The sequence below is a fragment of the Sinocyclocheilus grahami genome, unplaced genomic scaffold, assembly GCF_001515645.1.
Source record: "Sinocyclocheilus grahami isolate Dianchi unplaced genomic scaffold, SAMN03320097.WGS_v1.1 scaffold83.1, whole genome shotgun sequence".
NCBI lineage: Eukaryota > Metazoa > Chordata > Actinopteri > Cypriniformes > Cyprinidae > Sinocyclocheilus > Sinocyclocheilus grahami.
In genome coordinates, this window is record NW_015505262.1 from 1,482,059 (window position 1) to 1,501,611 (window position 19,553).

At 41.7% G+C, this 19,553-nt stretch overlaps 1 protein-coding gene across 8 annotated transcripts in view; it reads right to left on the bottom strand.

Moving 5' to 3' along the window:
• The window catches only part of LOC107586534 (E3 ubiquitin-protein ligase HUWE1-like), a 58,371-nt gene that overhangs the window by 7,155 nt on the left and 31,663 nt on the right, over positions 1-19,553 (bottom strand). For 5 of the 8 annotated variants that reach the window (XM_016273953.1, XM_016273950.1, XM_016273946.1 and 2 more), the window contains 26 exons: positions 17,862-17,928; positions 17,506-17,729; positions 17,073-17,284; positions 16,776-16,958; positions 16,043-16,215; positions 15,821-15,951; positions 15,649-15,724; positions 15,464-15,562; positions 15,055-15,182; positions 14,804-14,963; positions 14,433-14,661; positions 13,997-14,175; positions 13,833-13,922; positions 13,550-13,710; positions 8,247-8,292; positions 7,147-7,500; positions 6,636-6,846; positions 6,010-6,134; positions 5,704-5,927; positions 5,222-5,616; positions 3,792-4,461; positions 3,283-3,528; positions 1,958-2,396; positions 682-776; positions 411-567; positions 36-168 (listed from right to left, as the gene is read on the bottom strand). In XM_016273953.1, the coding sequence (XP_016129439.1) occupies positions 36-168; positions 411-567; positions 682-776; positions 1,958-2,396; positions 3,283-3,528; positions 3,792-4,461; positions 5,222-5,616; positions 5,704-5,927; positions 6,010-6,134; positions 6,636-6,846; positions 7,147-7,500; positions 8,247-8,292; positions 13,550-13,710; positions 13,833-13,922; positions 13,997-14,175; positions 14,433-14,661; positions 14,804-14,963; positions 15,055-15,182; positions 15,464-15,562; positions 15,649-15,724; positions 15,821-15,951; positions 16,043-16,215; positions 16,776-16,958; positions 17,073-17,284; positions 17,506-17,729; positions 17,862-17,928 (5,207 nt within the window). Of the gene's footprint in view, positions 1-35; positions 169-410; positions 568-681; positions 777-1,957; positions 2,397-2,843; positions 3,529-3,791; positions 4,462-5,221; positions 5,617-5,703; positions 5,928-6,009; positions 6,135-6,635; positions 6,847-7,146; positions 7,501-8,246; positions 8,293-13,549; positions 13,711-13,832; positions 13,923-13,996; positions 14,176-14,432; positions 14,662-14,803; positions 14,964-15,054; positions 15,183-15,463; positions 15,563-15,648; positions 15,725-15,820; positions 15,952-16,042; positions 16,216-16,775; positions 16,959-17,072; positions 17,285-17,505; positions 17,730-17,861; positions 17,929-19,553 lie in introns of all 8 variants that reach the window. The other 3 variants (XM_016273952.1, XM_016273951.1, XM_016273949.1) reach the window with 3 other exon arrangements.

The window sequence follows — 19,553 nt, forward strand, 5'->3', positions numbered from 1 at the left end:
CCTAACAGTAACATAGGTTGAAACTCTGTCCTCACCTGCTGGTCATCTTGCCCTTTAGGCGTGTGGTGATAGATGGGTCCTCATGAGAAGCTTCAGGAGACTGAGCATCAGCACGTGCTCTTCTCTGCTGCTCCAGGTTATACTCCCTCAACTCTGCCAATAAAGTGCCTAAAAACCAGAGCAGATGCAAAAGAGAAGGATTAAGTTTTAATTTTTGCAAACTATGCTGCAAAACAGGTTATTTGCCAACCTTCATGGTGACAACACAATCATGAGTAAATTAACGTATGCCCGGTCGTCTACATATAATACATATTCACTATTGAGCACCTTAACCTACCGTAATGAGCAACCATACAGAAATCTTCTAAAGTATTGTTCCAAAAAAAGTGTAGTAACGTAGTACTGACCAATTTGTTTGCAGAGGGTGTATCCGAGGTGACGCGCCCCACTGAGTAGAAGTCTTAGTACAGTGTCTCGGGTCAGTGCATCCCCTCTGGACAGCTGCAACAGGATGTTGGCCGCGTCCTCCAGACCTTCCTCTGAACATGAGTGGGATGTCAGCACCTGGACACAAACCACAGGAGGTAACTAATCCAACTGCTGAGCTGGGTCAAAAGAGCCCAGGGTTAGGATAACCAGACATGGGGTGACATATGTGCGTGCACCATCATTAAATACCTCCACAGAGAGTTGCAGCTGTTTCTCTGTTAGTCCAGCAGAGGCCAGTTTAGTTTCAATGTCAGTGCTGCTCACTGCTGCCTTCTGTTTTCCTGCTAAAATAATGAGGTATAACGATGTGATTTAAACATTGTATTGCCAGCAGCCCAAACACAATTGACTAGTCAATCATCAGCATTATACAAAATTATTTGACTTCAGAATAACCTGAACTGATCCAGCACCAAGCTGGATATCTCCATATAAATCTGTGTGTTTTTTTCAGTTAGTTCTCACTTTTCATTGCGTACGATAAATTTGAACCGAAATACATTAAAGCAGTAAGCCTCAAAATACCGTGGTTTAGTGATTTTAGAACTGGTAAGGAGTGTTATGGCGCTTTTCCACTGCGTGGTACGACTCGGCTTAGTACGGCACGGCTCGGTTTGCGTTTCCACTGCAGTTCAGTACCGCTTTAGAGTGGTCGGGATTATTCACATGTCGTTATAGTTGCGCCGCCTCTACTGCCGCGACTCTTGAAACTTTTTCATTCCGCATCTCCCCGGATCCGCTCCTCTGCTATCTACGAGAGGAACGTCTGTACTTCCTCAACAGGGGGAACAGACACTTTTTGGTTGTTAAAAACAGTTGCATTCGATCCTTCGCTGGCTGTGTTGATTTAAATCTAGCGGTTCTGTTGCGTTTGTGTCGCAAGTTCAGTGACGCAGGTAGTGACGATTCTCTCCGGCCAATACGTGATCAGCAGAGTTTACTCGTCACATTTTGGTAACGGTATGGTACGCTTGGAACCCCAACAGAGGTGGTACAAAAAAAAGTACCAGGTACTGTACCCAGTGGAAAACCCCCCAAAAGTGAACCGTACCGAGCCGTACCGTGCAGTAACATGCAGTGGAAAAGCGCCATTAGGCACAATGCAGAGTGGAAAAAAAGATTTGCTTATTTAATTTCTATATTTTTTTGTATTTATCTTATGTTTGTAATCTTTTTTTACTGACTGTTTACTTCAATAATTCAATATTTGTTAACTGTTCATGACATTTTACTTTCATTAGCTAGCCTAATATTAATTTCTGCCATGTTAGCAAAATTGGTATTGAGCATTGTGAATTATCAAATTTATAGATTATTTTACAAAAGCTTCAAGCATGGCTCAGCCAAACGTAAGCAAGAGCTGGAACTATCCATTTTAATTAGGATTTTATCTCAGTGGAGACTGTTATAACAACACAAATCAGCAGGTATTTATTCATGTTTTCAAACGCTCTGAGAGACTCACCAGCAATACTGCCGGAGGGGGTGGTGCTGCTTGCAACAACAGATACCATAGTGGGTGGTTGAGAGGGCGTCGGGCCCACTGAGCCCTGTGCTATGCCCGTACCTGCCACCACTGAGATGGACCCTGACCCCGCTGTGGTTTGAGTGGCAGGTGCAGAGGGTGTGGCAGTTGGGGCCTGAGGCACTGGGTGGTTGGCTGGAACCTCCGTGGCCTTGTTGTCAGGCAGAGCGATGGAGATCAAAGAGAGCAGACGGAGTAGTTTCTCAGTAAGAAGGGAACTACGGCGGATCACTGGGTGGGAGAGCATGTTCATCAGCTGGCCCAGCGGAGAAGCCTCGAGGCTCAACAGAGCCCCCTCTGTCTCACCAGCACCCCCTAGAGGCACAGTCTTCATTGAGGCCTTGCCTTTACGGCTCACATTCATATTGTCCAGCTTGACCAGGAGAAAACCCCCCCAAAAGTGACCCGTCCCGAGCCGTACCGTGCAGTAACATGCAGTGGAAAAGCGCCATTAGGCACAATGCAGAGTGGAAAAAAAGAGTCCCTTTTTTTTGCTTTCTATTTTTTTTGTATTTATCTTATGTTTGTAATCTTTTTTTACTGACTGTTTACTTCAATAATTCAATATTTGTTAACTGTTCATGACATTTTACTTTCATTAGCTAGCCTAATATAAATTTCTGCCATGTTAGCAAAATTGGTATTGAGCATTGTGAATTATCAAATTTATAGATTATTTTACAAAAGCTTCAAGCATGGCTCAGCCAAACGTAAGCAAGAGCTGGAACTATCCATTTTAATTAGGATTTTATCTCAGTGGAGACTGTTATAACAACACAAATCAGCAGGTATTTATTCATGTTTTCAAACGCTCTGAGAGACTCACCAGCAATACTGCCGGAGGGGGTGGTGCTGCTTGCAACAACAGATACCATAGTGGGTGGTTGAGAGGGCGTCGGGCCCACTGAGCCCTGTGCTATGCCCGTACCTGCCACCACTGAGATGGACCCTGACCCCGCTGTGGTTTGAGTGGCAGGTGCAGAGGGTGTGGCAGTTGGGGCCTGAGGCACTGGGTGGTTGGCTGGAACCTCCGTGGCCTTGTTGTCAGGCAGAGCGATGGAGATCAAAGAGAGCAGACGGAGTAGTTTCTCAGTAAGAAGGGAACTACGGCGGATCACTGGGTGGGAGAGCATGTTCATCAGCTGGCCCAGCGGAGAAGCCTCGAGGCTCAACAGAGCCCCCTCTGTCTCACCAGCACCCCCTAGAGGCACAGTCTTCATTGAGGCCTTGCCTTTACGGCTCACATTCATATTGTCCAGCTTGACCAGGAGATCCCAGAAATCAGTGGAGATGCCCAGGGACTGTGGTGTAACTGTGCAGCCACTCAGGGAATTGTGGGTAGAAGGGAGGTTACTCAGGGTAGCTGAGGAGTTGCTCTGGCTGGTGCCACCTGACCGGCAGCTTCCACTGGCAGTCGGTATTGAGCTGGCACAAAGACGAGTGTCCAACTCTGATGAGGACGACGATAGGGGATCTTTACAGCGCTGCTGAGTGAAGTGACTGGGAAATACCTAGAAGAAATAAGAGCAAGAGAAACAAGACTTAAAAACAATAAATGCTCTTAATCTGTACACAATACATTTTGTGTATTGCTTTATTGCATTTAATGCTCAAATTTCTTTTTGTCATGAAACTTGTTTTTAAGAGGACAACACTTAAGTTTATGTTACTTAATTCAATACCATGGTAATACCATATAATTTGAAATTGATGTTACACATGCCTAATGCACTGACAAATGATGAGTGCCCTTTAGCTAAAGATGCTCTAGTACCTTGGCCAGTTGGATGAGGGTATCCAGTACATGTCGGCAGACAACTGGAGCAGCCTGTGGGTGGATGTGAACAGTTGATCCACCTCCTACCCCTGCACATGCCACTCCCATTCCTGACACTCCACCTCCGAGCCCTCCTGAGCTCATGCCCGCGACTGCTGAATGCTTCTCTGCGTGTTTCCTGCCTGACGCCCGCTGGATCTGAAAGATATTGGTCCTGCATCCCAAAGCTGCATCCATTGAAACAGACAGCCAGGAGAGCTGACTGGAACTACGTGATTCCACTCTGTTCAACAGCTCCAGAGAGGAAGATGAGGAGGACGACGATGATGAAGAGGCTACAGCTGCCTGCGGGGATGAAGTGGAACCCTTTCCTCCACTGGATGAGCCCTGGCTTAGTGAGCGCTTACCACGGGACTCCTCCAGGCGTGAAGTCTCCAGGCAGAGCTCGCTCTCGCTGCTACGCTGCAGGATAGACAAGAGGCTGCGGATGACCCATCCACGTGTCTGAGAGTGGTAGCACAAGTTACGCAGCACTCTGTGGAGGCGGCTGGTATTGAGCTTTGGCTCGTCCACAAAAAGCAGCACTAGAAGGCAGGACAAGGCCTCATGGTCCAATAAAAGACGCCCCCGCAGACGCAGGAGAGAATCGACATTAGAGCTAGAGGGCCTAGATTTAAAAATGAACAAAAGATTAGAGTTTTTAAATGTAACTGTCCACAAACAAATACTGCTTTCATCAGGGCTTCACTCATATTTGCAATTTAAAATAGGTGTGCAAACTGAAAACTGTATTTAGGAGCATGTGCTTTTAATAAAAGTCCCTGCAGGTCCTTAAAAGTCTAAAAAAATCAGTTTTATTAAATTTAAGATAAAAAAAATCTTAAATGGTATAACTAATGTCAATTAAAATTTTAAAAGTTCTTAAATTTGGGGATAGAAAAATCAGGAATCACAATATGGTCTAATGTGTAAATTAAACTTCATGAGGCTGTGGCTGAAATCAATGTGAGCACTGTACATTCAAAGTCAAAACACAGCACTGTTGCGGTTCACACAATCTATTCGTGAATTTTGACAACTTTTGCTTTATTGTGTTTATTTTGTAATTTGTTGTAGGTTTTAAGAGTGCATATTTTATCTCCGTCATCTTTTTATACGAGTAGCCGGTAAAGCATAGACATTTTTACTACTGATTTTTAGGTTACACAAACTGTCTATGGCAATTAATTCTAAGTAAACTCCAGCAGCTTTTGTCTGGGCTGCCCTATCACAGGAAGACTAAGAACATAATTTAACACACTATTCAATATTTATAGAGAGAATTACTATTTACTAATTTACTATCATCAGCACAATAATCTGTTCATTAAAGTTTAATGTGCTTGTAATTTTTTCAAGCATCAAGCCCTTTTCATTGCCACACTCACCGGCTGTGATTGGCACTCCCTCCCATTTGAAAAGTCCCTCCTCTTTGCACAGCCAATCGAGTGTATTGTACCCCACGGTTGCCACCGAGACGGCTTGTGAAGGCGGGTGAGCGTAGGATGGCGGAAAGGGCTGAGGAAGAACTGTGACCGAACAACCTCTCATGCATCAGTTGTCTCTGTCTGGCCTCCTGTTCCCTTCGCAGTGCTGCAGCTTCTGCTGCAATATCTGGGGGCATGACCGCCAGCACGCTATCCTCCATGTCCTCCAAAACAGATCGCCGCAACTCAGAGGGCAGGGTCTGGATGAACGTGACAGGGTCCAGAGGTTGATCGCCCTGTGGGGGTTGCTGGGATAACTCTCGACGCTGCTGCTCCGCCCGCTGCTGGGCCAAGACCTGATAGCATTAGAAAACATTCAAGTTTTGAAGATTTTTTCTGTTTAGAAAAGTTATTTAAAATATCTCTGCAATTGTTACTCATACCTCTTCCTGTATTGCAGGTGGCAGAGCAGCTAGGAATTCTGGGCTGACCTCAGTAAGCCCTGGCCCTCCTCCTAGCACAGTGTTAGCTGACGATGCCAATGTGGAGGTGACAGGAGGCCGAGAAGGAGGTCTGATTCCCAGCTGGTTCTGCAGCACCTCCCGACGGATGTCTTCAGGCAGTGCGGCCAAGAAAGATGGGTCCACACCTTCTGGCAGACTGATGCCTGTAAGGAAGTGACAAAAACATGTGATTCAAAGTTGAGGTATGGCTCTATATCCATCATCAATCTAAGCTGAAACACCAACCTGCCAGAGGGTCCTCTTCTTCATTGCTGGTGGATGGGAGGGGCTCCTCCTGGATGGCCTGCGATTGGCTATCTGCACTGTCACTCCGAGGCATGGTCTCACCAGGAGATGAAACAGAAGTTGAACTGAAAAAGATTATAATATGGTAAGAATTCAATAGTCATACAAAACTAAGTACATTATTCTTATTGACAGTATAAAATTATGCTTTTAAAGGAACTTCACATTGCCTAACTTTTTGGCTTTATAAAGTGTACTAATTGAACTGAACTGCACATTGACAGACACTTTTACTCGTCTATTAAAAGTAAATGTAAAAATTAAAGACTAAATTTACCTTTAAATGCAAATGGAAGAAAGCTTCTAAAAGGTGAGACTGGCTGATAATTTAACCAATATTTAACCATTTGAGACCATCATCATTGGCCAATACAGACCTTTAGGCCTTTTGTTAGCTCCAAATCCTACAACCTTGCCAACAGATGTGTATTGTTCTCAGATATTTTTTTTGTGAATTTTAAAGATAATAAAGACACTTCTTTTAAAACAAACAAACAAAAAATAATGCAATAACCGATCCCTACTCATCTATTTTATATATGAAGTACTGTGGTCCAAATACTCACCCTGTTTCTGCATCTGTTTGCCTGTCTGTGAGACCACTGTCACCACTTCCTGACAGTTCCTGAGACATGTGATTGGGTGGAGCGGAGCTGGCAGCTGGCTCTTCCTGCGTTCCTGAGGCGGGACTGCTTGTATCCATGGGTGAACCCTCAAGCTGAGACACACCCACTGGCACAGGTTCTGAACTTTCAGCTATATCTGGACTGAGAGAAGCTGAGAAAGAGAAAAAAAAGCAGGGGAAAGAAAAAAAACAAAAAACAAAACTCAACTCATGTTCGCAACTGACAAACAAATCTACATACGCAATGCAAAAGGCAGGGGAAAGTACATGCAGTAGTTGCATGTAGAATGCAGTGGGATCATACAACAATTTTGACAGACTCAGCCTCTTCACAGATCATTTAGCGGTTGCATTTTTAAGTAGAATAAGTAGAAGAATTCACTGTGATGTGAATATCACTACACCAAACCAGTGTGTAAAATCTAATTTTACAGGACACAAAGTTAATCTACCTTCCCCGACTGCATCCAATGCTCCTCCTCCTCTCTCACCAATAGTGGGTGCAGGTGACATCTCCATCTGAGATGCTTCTGCCTCACAATTCAGCCTATCAGGTGCTGAGACCTGGGGAAGCCCCGCCCCTGCCAAGGCTCCGTGAGAGTCAGGAATGGAGTCAGCCAGCAGCAGCTCTGTGATTGGCTGGTGCACCTGCTGACTGATGGCTGTTTCCAGAGAGACAAGGGCTTGCTCGTGTGGGGCAGGGGTGGTTGGGGTGACTTCTCCTGATGGGGGTGCTGTGAGGAAACCCTCAGAGGTGCGAGAAGGGTCCAGACAGGACGACACCCCACTCTGGGCCTGTTCTCCTTCTGACCAGATAACAGAATGAAAAGAAATGAGTATTGTGGACATGATAAACATAATAAATGACACTGTAGCTCAGTTGTAGAAGGTAATGAAAAGGCAGGGCATGTGATTGAGGGTCTGCAGTGAGGAAGGCAGTAAATTGTATAGTTATCTCCTTCAAGGGCCACACTATACTGATCCCCAACAACAACACAACTTACTACCTCACCACAACACAGCGACTGTGGCCTCATCCAACTGGAGACGATAACTACCATCAAACATTTTACAGCCAAAGGCAAAAAAATAAATAAATAAACGTAGATGTGTTTATATTGACAGTAGTGTGGTGAATGCAATTCATGTAGATGTAAACCTACAAATAATTGAGCAGTTGCCTAGAAACGATTGATTGAGCAACTAATTGTTACATAGCAGCAGTTGCCGCAGCGATGGAGATAGGCAGGAAGATTATCCAGCTGTTGAAGCGGTTACCGTGGGAAAGACAGTAGACTGTATAGTTATCTCCCAGATCTGGTGTGATCCTAAAACTATACAAACTACTACCTCATCCCACAGCCCACAGCAGAACTCATCCAGAACCCTGGTTCGTCACTATGAAATTAGTACATTTTCACATTTCAGAAACAAAACACTGTTTGATTTGCATTTTTTTTGTGCTCACTGAAAAAGCAATTAACAAAAACATGCACTACAACAATCAACATCAAATTCTGAAAAAAAAAATACAAACATGTAATGCTCTTACCTGCAGCGTTCTCTCCAGCTCCATTGACTGTTCCAAGCCCAGAGCCCTGTGGGAAATAAAAACAATTCATCCATCCTTACTGTGAAAATAACATTGAATTAAGGATGTGACCTGTGTCCTGGCTAATACCCATGGTCCTATTATAAAATCAATACTGACTGAATTCAATCCAAAAATCACAGTATACACAGAAATATATATTTTTTCCACATTATACAACACATTCATAATGATAAGGAGTTGCATCAGCACAATAACAGCTGCAGTCCGTAACTTTTTTGGTTAAAAATGATCCAAAATCAATATTTGAGCAAGTACATAACCAGCCAGTGTTAGAAACTATCGCCTTACTTTAACCCGATTCACAATGGTCATTTTATAATAATGTTTTCTAATTTGAGTGGTACAGGTAGGTTTTCGCGGGAAATTCAAGCATGCCGCTGCATCATTACGTCACTTCTGTAAACAAAGAAGTTGTCCCGGCTACTAGGCTATCGCCTTTTCTCACAGCAGCTGGAATAATTAAATGTATAATTTTGATGGCGGCTTGTAATCCAGAAAGGATTATGTGTTTATGAAACACATGTGAATGCAGCAAAAATGTGTAGAGATAGGACACTGTTATTTATTTAGGTTAATGATTGTTCTAAATATTCTGTATTTTTCTTTGTATGCGATTGATAGAGTAGCAATTTGACAATTTCATGTTAAATAAGTAAATGAAAGATTGCTCTGATCTGTCACATATTAGGAGTTAAACGGATCACAGTTGATCCGTAATACGTACGGATGAGACCCTACCGTTCGGCACGCACGTGATTCGCAGATTAATTTGCCAATTTACACGTACAAGCAATTTTAAACCGCAAGTAGAAACGAAAGAGCGCTCAATCCGTTACTCACACGCTGTTCTCGCACACAAATCGTGCACAAGAGATGTGTTTCAGACAGCGCGGAAATACAGAGTTGCGTATACATACCCGACACATACACATTAAAAACATTGACGTAGTGTCCGTGACGTCACCCGTAGGTTTCCGAAGAGGGTTTTTGAAGCCTAAAGTAGGCAGAGCCGGCCATCGCCCACTTTGCAGCGCATCACTGCGCGTCACTCCCATACAGTGGTGTATTGTAACGAAGTAATAATACTTCGTTACAGTACTTAAGTATCTTTTGGGAGTATCTGTACTTTACATTTCTGCCAACTTTTACTTTTACTTCACTACATTTCCTAATTAAAATGTAAACTTTTACTCCAATACATTTCCCCAAAGCATATTCGTTACTTACTACAAAATAGTCAGAAGTCAGAAGAACACGGACTGCAGGAAAGCAGGTTTGACGAATCAGTGGTCTGGCATTTGCAAGTTAGACTCCTAAAAACACCTTTGCTCATGTGCAAACAAGTGCACGCACAACAGCGGATGATTCATTTTCCACTCAAGTCGAGTCTGGGGTGTGCGATACACAGCATCATCTGCGATAATATGGTAAGTGTTGTAATGATGTGCGATCTGACATTATCAAGTAACGGCTAGGTTACTAGGTACAGGGTTTCTACAGACATGAACAAGTTAAATTTAAGACTTTAAGACCTTTTTAATACCACCTTGTATGAAATTTAAGACCTAAACCTGCAATGGAAATGCAAATTTTTTTACATAAATGTAATATTTAATATTTAAATTAAAAAGAAAACAAAATATCACTGATGTAATAAATGATATTACTACGATATACAGTGAACTTTTAATGTCAGCAGACAATATTCCATAAAAAATATTCCTGCAAAATAACTGCATCACTGAGATTTTTGGTGGAGTAAACTATTTATTCTGAAGCAATATTTTCTTTAGTGTTCCATCAAGCTTATACATACTTAAATCTGCATATTTTTATTTACCTTTACAAAAGCCTATTTTTAACCAAATTATTCAAATGTATCAATAAATTCAATATACACTATAGGGCTGCTATCAGTCAGATTAAATAATTTACACTGCAATAAATAATGTTATGAGATTAATGTTTTAAATGCATTTATGAATATACAAATAAGAAATGTTGAGGGGAAAAATGCATACTTCTCAACTAAACTACCAGTACATCATCTGAGTTTGTGTGCCGTTAAGCTCATTTGTTCTGAAGTCTCTCACAAAAGAGACAGAGTGAGCCTCAGCGCGACCTTGTATTCTGCTAACTTAATGCAATTCTCTCCGATGACGCAGTAACTTAATACGGGGAAGAAAAAAATCTTTGGTCTGTCCAATGATTGTAAACAGTCATTAGGTCCGTGAGACTTGAGATATTTTAGCGGTAATGTGACCAAAAATTTTTAAGACCCATCAAATCCGAATTTAAGACATTAAGACTTTTTAAGGCCTTATATTAGGAAAACGTTAAGACATTAAGACTTTAAGGACTCGCGGACACCCTGTAGGTAATCACCAAATCACACACCGAGTGCATACACATTGATTTATTAGTCTATTAAAACTCAAAATTCCAGGCATTCTAAATTGTAGACGGCAAAAATGCTTCGGTGTGCTTTTTATATTTATATAATTTAATATAGTTAACTTGATCTATATCACACAAAGAGTAGGCCCCTGCCGTTTTTCTGCAGATATCAGCATGAACACATTTAATAATCATTTTATAGAAGTTCAGTAACGCAATAAGTGACTTACATTTTAGACGTAATATTGCTTGTTTTTGCTCAATTTCGCTAACGAAAATAGTTCCAAACAAAGATCACAGCACTGTTTTGCATCTCTGAGCAATGGACGGTGTTTACTTGTTGAATGAACCAGCTTTTTGAACGAATCGGTTGAATATGATTCAGTGATTCACTCATTAACACAGTCAAATGCTTTGTTTCTGAACGAATCAGTCGTTTGAATGAATCGGTTGAATCTCAATGACTTACTCATTAACAGGCACTTGCTGTCACTTACTGGCAGTTTTAATTTCACATTTCGACTATTTTATTAATGTTTTAAATTATTTCAAACATCAGTATTCAACGTTTTAGGTTAAAAACAAAACTTTATGCATCTGTAACTGCAGGTTAAATGCATCCAGGTCCCCTCTGAGATACATTAAACTGTGTAAATGCATCGCAATGTCAATTCAGATGTAGATTCCAGAAATGTTTTCTTGTGTTGGAATGAAAGACACTAAGTACCGGATGAAGAGCTTCTTATTCTTACCCAAAAATACAAAATGGAAAAAAAGAGTTAAAACTGAACACAATCTTGCTACTCAAGCTGTGTATGAACATTTTTCATATATATTCTTCTATATATACTCTTCTTTTCCATTTTGCATTTACTTGTACTTTTACTTTCAATACTTAAGTACGAAAAGTATTTTTTAAATCTTAAACGTACTTAAGTACAATAAATATCACATACTTTAAGGCTTTTACTCAAATAATATTCTAAACGGTGACTTCAAGTTCTACCAAAGTCCTTTTCTGGTAAGATATCTGTACTTTTACTTGAGTACGGCTTTCAGGTACTTTATACACCACTGCTCCCAGATAATCAAAAATGGGCAAAGAGGCGGGAGCTGGTTGCTGAAACCACGCCCAACTAGCTCGACGGTTGTGACAGCAGCGGCAATCCATCTGTCACTCAAGTGGCCACGCCCTATAAAATATCCAAAAACCACTAGAACAGTGTAACATATTTTGTTGACTTGTGTACTTACATTATCCCAAATGTTACAAAGAATGTTTAAATCTAGAGAAATAATAATATGTTGTGCATTTTAATAGACCGGTGACGACCGCACAGAGCAGCATTACATCAGAACTTTCAAATGTATCTAGTATGATAAAACAGCGCTGCTTTTTTTCCCCACATACGCACGACCAAAAGGAGCAGAAGCGGTCGACTGTGGCATAATAAAAGCTCTGCTGGCTTTCGAGCCATGTGTTTCATGCTCGTTCAGCGGCCTCGTTTCGCTTCAACAGCTTTCAGCCTCACCCTGCTTCATTCTACTGCATTAATAAATCATTTGCTCATCCATGAACACGATTTCTGCCCAAGTCCCGTCAGATTGCTTCGGCTGTGGGGATGAAGACGACAACTCCCATGATTCCACACTCAGTCACGGCATCATCAAACGATGCCTTTGTCTATTTGTTTATTTTGAATACACGCCCTCTAGCGGCGAAAATTACATATTGGGCCTTTAATATAATTTAAACGGATGAGTTATAAAAAAAAAAAAAATCATCCCCCTCACAGTTGTCATGAAGGGCAAAATTAGCTATATAGACCAAAACCACTGTAAAACCAAAAAGGATGTAAACATTTTTTTCTAGTGCAAAGTTGGGCATTTTAACATGGGGAGTCTATGGGACTGACTCCCTTTTGGAGTCAGCCTCTAGCGGCCAATTGATGAATTGCAGTTTTAGTCACTTCCATGTTGGTTTCACAAGAAAGACCGGAAGGTTGCCGCTTGGTATACACACTATACTCAGTCACGCAATGCTGATGTTGTTAACATTAACAATTTGAGAATAAAGTATAACAATAATAATAATTTGCATGGTTTGATGTGATATGAGCTAATTTAGATTAAATCACCTTTGGCAGCACGAGTTATTGTAATGCTTTTTTCCTCAGTTGGTCAGACGTAGCAGACTTGTTACTTGTTTAGATGACAATATCCGGTGAAAATGCTTATTTGAGTCATATATTCCAAGACGAAGGCTAGAATCTGTGAGTGCAAAGTTCAATATCCACACCAGTGCGGTGACTGAGTGCCACACATACTCCTCAAAACATTAGATTCATCCACGCTGGAGCCGTGCCGCCGCAGAACCCACGCAACAAAGATAATTCCGCACACAGCTGCAATTGCAGGTTTTCAAACAGAGATGGCGACAAAGAGGCAAAACTTACGGACTGTAGCTTTAAATAAAAAAAAACTCATAACAGTACATGGTTACAAAATATTTCGAATTAGCTTTCGAATCCATATATTGGTGAGGAACTTTTTCAAAAACATAAAAAAATCTTAGAAAACAAAATTTTGTATGGCAGCGTATGAATAGATAAGCCACATTCAAAAGTGTGACCACATAGTTAAATCCTATATTAATGTGGCAAGCAACATTGTTTGGCAATCATAAACATGATCAAAACATCAAAAACTCAATTGCTACCATTATAAATCAACAGTGTCTATAATGGTAAGCACCTGTCTGCAATACAGCATGTAAACTACACTACAATTATAGGCTTCACATGTAATTTCTATCTTTATATGATTACATTTAGCTCTTTTACCTGTAGGCTCTGCTCCCGGGCCTCCTCTCCAACAGCAGAACTCTCATTCTGCTTGGCTGTCTCCTCTTCCTCTGCCAACTGTCTCCTCCTCTTCTCCCTGCGTTCCTCCAGCTCCTCATCACGCAAACTCTCCAAGTGCTGCAGTATGGGGACCTTCACCACTGAGAAACCAGGCACAAGACTTTAGACTTTAGTTTTGCCATTAGACAAACTCCTTTATCAGTTCTTCCTGCAGTGCATAAACAACAGATGCTATAATATATTCATTTTGAGATGGTCTCACCTGCCACACAGTCATGCATGCTCTCGGCATCCAGCACTTTACACTCATCCGTCCATCTGGTTAAGGCAGTCGGGATGCTTGAAAGGGTGCCTGTAGAACAGAAGGGTTTAGCAAGTGCATCTGTAACCATTAATTTTAAAGCAGCTTGTCTGTGGGAGACTCACCAGCTTGTCCTCCAGTGCTACTCTGCTCATGGAAGAAGTCATCCAGTAGCTCATCATCCGAACGGGCAATAATATGCACATCCTCGTTACCCACCAGTAAACGTGCACGACCGCGAGACTGCAGAGGCAGAGAGCTTGACAACTGCAAGATATCAGCTGCAGCACTGGGGCCCAATAATCTGACACACACACACACACAAAAAAAACAACGACACACAAAAAAAGGAATTTGAAGCTGCAGTGGCACCAAACAGAACTGTAAATGAGTCTCATTTATGATCTTTGCCATGTTGGAACAACAGGAAACCAAGACAAGCAATGAAACCTATGATTTTTAAGGGGGGAGGAGAACAATCAAATTTCTGCACCATCGTAAAGCTTGTTACTTCATTTCTTAATTAAACTGAAAGGCAAACAAGTTGATTAAATGACTCACCTCTGCAAGATGAGAGGAGGGTTGGGTTGACGGTTACCAGGGTAATGTACATGGACTGTGTGGCCTGTGTTGGCCGTGAGCTGGCGGAGAGATCGTTGGCTGCGTCCCATGCCCTGAGCCAATCTGCTGCTGGTGCCTGATCCCCCCAGAGTTAGTGAGCCATGGTCAGCATGACGCACCATCAGAGGGTGGGAGCTGGGGATATTTCCTGGTGAGGGAGGGATGTCAGCTGAAGTGTACAAAAGACAGAAAGAGTAGACGTGACACATTTCGTCAAAAAATTATAATAAGAACATCTTATGGCTGTTTAACTCCAACTACTTTGACTTATTAAAAAATAGGGAATAAATGTATAGTAGCTCATTTCTTACCAGACGTGGAGAACATGTTATCAAACTCAATAATGAGGTCATCGTCTCGGTCAAATCTCTCAAAACGAATGTGTGGAGCAGCATTGATATCAGGAAAATCTTCATCCAGTTCCATTTCTGAGCCTTCGTCATCGTCATCCTCATCTCCCTCCTCATCATCCTGAGAACACAACACAATGAGAAAAATATGGAAAAAAGTAGATATCACTCTTTTCTACGGTGGTTTATGACTTTGCTTAAATAACTATTACTTGATCCTCCTCCTCTTCTTCCTCCTCCTCTTCTTCCTCATCTTGACTATCCTCATCCTCGTTGCTACCACTTGAGTCTTCCTCCTGTGTGTGCTCCTCATCTTCTGGCTCAAGGATGTTCATAGAGTCTAAATCAGTAAAGAAAACAAAATGACTGCAGGATCTTCCCCAAGACAGTTTAGACGAGTATAAAGAAACTGGGAACAAAGTCTATTAAATAAATGTCATGGTTTTAAAATAATACTAATAGAAAAAAAATGTAGATAAGTGCTTTACGTTCCAGATGGAGTCACTAAACTTCAGAGGGTGGGCACCCTTTCTAGCAGACCCAATTAGTAGCTATACCGTTTATGGGTCATTGTCATCATAAGTGCCAAGAGTTAATACGCAAGAGAGATTTATGTCCTACCCTCTCTGTTAGCTTGGAGAGTGGAGGCCTGACTCATATTGGAAGGAGCTTCATCCATCAGCACATCCTCTTGAGACTCATCCACTCCAGAGCGACCCACTAATTAACAGTAAAATCAAATTAAAAACACGCATCCAACTCTGTATCACTTCCATATTTGGCCAGGAATCAAATAAATCACTTACCGATGATGGTGCTATTAACGGTTCCCGCATCTCTTTCTAAAAGTTCATCGATCAAATCCACCAACTCATTCTCCACCTAAAAGAATATATGAACAACAAACATTGTTCAGCTGGAAAAGGATTTTCATATTCATCAATAGAGAACAGATCCACAAACTGCTGTGCTTCTAACCTGCATGGCCTGAGTGCTCAGCACCTCAGGCTGTCCAGCAATGACCACAGTGTCTCCCTCGGTTTCTCCATCCATCAGGTCGGCATCTGTGGCTTGACCACGGTCACGATTCTCTGCTGGCTCTGCCTCACCTGCACACAATATCAGCCATAAAACACACAACTCAGCAAGGACACTGTATCCATACTCTGCTGAGATTGTGATCAATGATATGAGTATTACCTTGATCTTGTGTGTTACTGTTGCTGTCCCTGACTGTGCCAACAGTGTCATGCTCAGTCTTATTCTTGCTGGATCCCCCTTTGCCCCCAAACAGGCTGCTAGGCTGGTTCACAATTCGTGACAACGTCTCCAAAGGCTTCAGAGCAGCATTTACTGTGTTTGCCATATTAGGACTGCAAGAAACCAAGAACAGCAATGAAAAGTGTCTGTCAATCCAGCAGATCTCTGCACTCAAATGAACAACTACTCCGAATGGTTCTGCGATCTCGTCTAAAATGTAGAGGGTATCGTGCTTTCTCTGTGGCAGCTCCTAGGCTCTGGAATGCCCTTCCTCTGTCTATTAGAACTTCTCCAACTTTGGGTGTTTTTCAGAGTTCGCTTAAAACTCATTTGTTTTCTCTAGCTTTTGACAATGTTTTTTTAGCTGTATATGATATTTGTTGTTACTATTATTATTTATGTATTTTTATTTTACTATTATTATTTTTCATTTGTTTTAATATTATTCTTATATTTTTTCCCCCTTATCTTTTTCTGTACAGCATGTTGGTTCCAGTCGTGGTGTTGAAAGTGCTTTATAAATAAAGTTTGAGTTGAGTTGAGAAAAAGAAAAATAAATAAATAAATAAAATAAATACAAATTTGCTTTTTCCCAAAATTATATTAATGGGCAATTAACCAAGGTTGGGATAGAAGAAAGAATGAATACAAAAATAAAATAAAATTGTGATACCTGGATAGATCAAGGCTATGAGGCACACGTGCAAGGTCATTGACAAGGCCTTTCTTCAGAAAGAGTCGGATGATATTGTTCATGCCGTTGTGCTGGGTCTTGGCTGTGGCTGTGCTGTAGAAGCTTGAGGTGGAGGGACACGACTCCATAATGGTGCTGATGATACACATCACTGCTTGCAAACTATAAAGAGAGAAAAGTTAAAGTTTAGTCAAGTTTTACGGATCCAAGTACGTTCTAGGTATCTTAATTGTTTAAAAGTCTATTTTAGTATAGCGACTAGGCAGCTCGACTCACCGGGCGTGCTTCTCTATGCCTTCTGCCATGCCCAATGCTCGACTCAAAGCAGCCTTGACCTCATTGACCAGGGCCGCCTGGGCATCAGTGCCTGTTCCAGCTGCAGCGAGGCTGGCCAGGAAAAGGCGCGCAAGGGCAGGGGTGTCCTTATCCTCTGAGTTCTGGGTGTGTGGGAGCAAGTGGTCCAACACAAATGCCAGCACACTGCAATCCTGTACATATATAGGTTCACAACTGTTACACATGACGAATGAGGTTTGATAAGTTGAAGAAAAAAAAAAAACACTTTACAAATAGACTGAAATAAATGTCCAGGCAATGTGTTCTAACTCAATATTGCATAAACAGACTCCGTTCTCTAAAAACAGTATGATGTGAAAAGTGAAACATTTGGCCTGAAACACTGGGTGTACATCAAACTGATGTGACTCACCTCCTTAATGAGCTCTGACTGGCCAGCTGTGTAGTTGTAAGAGGTGATGAGAGTGGCGATGCCAACATAGGAGCGAACCAGTTCTGCAAGCAGCCTCAGGATGGTAGAAGTAGGCATCAGAGGTTTGCTGGCCTTAGCTTTGGCAGCTCGGCTCTCCTCCGAGGAAGCTCCCTTCTCTCCCTCCTGCTCCTTTTTCTCTTCACGCATTTCCTCAGGCGTAGAGGCTAGAGACACAGAAAAAGCAATGACAGGGAAAAATGTCAAGGGCAAGTCAAGAAGCCAGCACAAGTGAGAAAAATAATGACATTGTATAAAGAAAGGTTTTGAGCTCTATGTGCATGTATAGAGGTTCACACCTTCTCCCTGTGGAGTTCCAGATTGGGAGGATTCTGCAACAGCACCATCTGCAGCAAACACCTGAGTCTGATAGAGTATAATTAACACCCACTATTATTGCAAATCCCACATTTCTGAGCCCATTATAGTACACATACACTTGGGGCAAATTGTGTTTTTCACAGAGCAGCTAGTTGAACTAGATTTGAACATTTTGTGAAGAGAACGTGAGCAGTGCTTCTCCATGGAAAAAAAACTCATGCCATGGCACAGGAGCAGGCCTGACAACTTTGAATGTTTACTAAACAGATTTTAAAGGAGTTCTACAGCATTGCTAGGGTGTACTGGGTAATGCTATCAAAGACTATAGAATACCCAAGACGTGTCACTCGTATAGTTTTGAATGGTGAAAAATGCAACGCTCAATATGGCTGCTCTATCGAAGGAAGCCCCGCCTTCTGAGTAAAAGAGCCCATCACTAATCGGTAAAGTGGTCGCATCACTGCAGATGATGCTAGAAGTCCCAGTTGCTATAGAAACAGTCAAGAGTTCTGAGATGTGCGCGTGGGACTGCGCATGCGCACTGGCTGGTCTAGCTTGAAAAAGACGCTTTTTTTTGTACACAAAAGAAACGACATTCATGAGAGTTGTCAGATTTCATTGATTTCAAATATGAAATTTAATCGTAAACTTGCCTGGGAGGCGTTTCAAAGATGGCCGCCGAGTGAAATGACTTGTCTTAAAGGGATTTTGATGCTATGTAGTGGATAAGGCCTTTTTTTCCACCTAAGTCTAGCAATTCCTCATAATTTTTCAATGTACAATGTTTTCCACTAGTCCACCAGAAAGAACATGTCTAATTGTTCAGAAAAGTAAAAATATATTTTTAGCAACAACCCACACATTTTGATGTCATTAATATAGCAGAGTTCCAACATTTTCATCCAACTGGTAACGTTACATTCTGACTAGGTTGTCAAATAAACGCCAGAATACTGCTGACAGGCATGCGCGTTACTTTTATCTGTTGCTGCTTTAAAGGGGTCATATGATGCTGCTAAAAAGAACATTATTTTGTGTATTTGGTGTAATGAAATGTGTTTATGCATTTTAAGGTTAAAAAAAAACAAATTTTCCACATACTGTACATTATTGTTTCTCCTCTATGCCCCGCCTTTCTGAAACGCGTTGATTTTTACAAAGCTCGGTCTGAAAAGCGAGGTGTGCTCTGATTGGCCAGCTATCCAGTGCGTTGTGACTGGCCGAATACCTCAAGCGTGTGACTGAAATGTTACGCCCCTTACCATATTGTGATGCCCTGTCTGGCTGGAGCGACGAGACAAAAACATTCAAACCCATTATAAACGAGGCATTTGTTGCATCCAGTGGGGACATAATTATGGATTATAATGACTTATACAGTCTTTTTACACGTTGGGTTACATCGCGCCGCATAAACAAACCATGTCTGCATTTGTGATCGGAGAAATGACAAACAACAAGTGCTACTCTACACTGCCCAAAAAACTCGCGTTTGAATCGTCAGTGGCAAATTTTTTTAAATATAAAAAATTTACTTACAGTCTGTGAGTCAGAACAGCCGGCATTGTAGTCTACTCTACCAGGATCAGTTAACAGTCCTCCATAAAATGCACTGGACACATCTGAATATTTGGGTTAAACTGTTCTGGAACAGTGTTGTAAATACAACT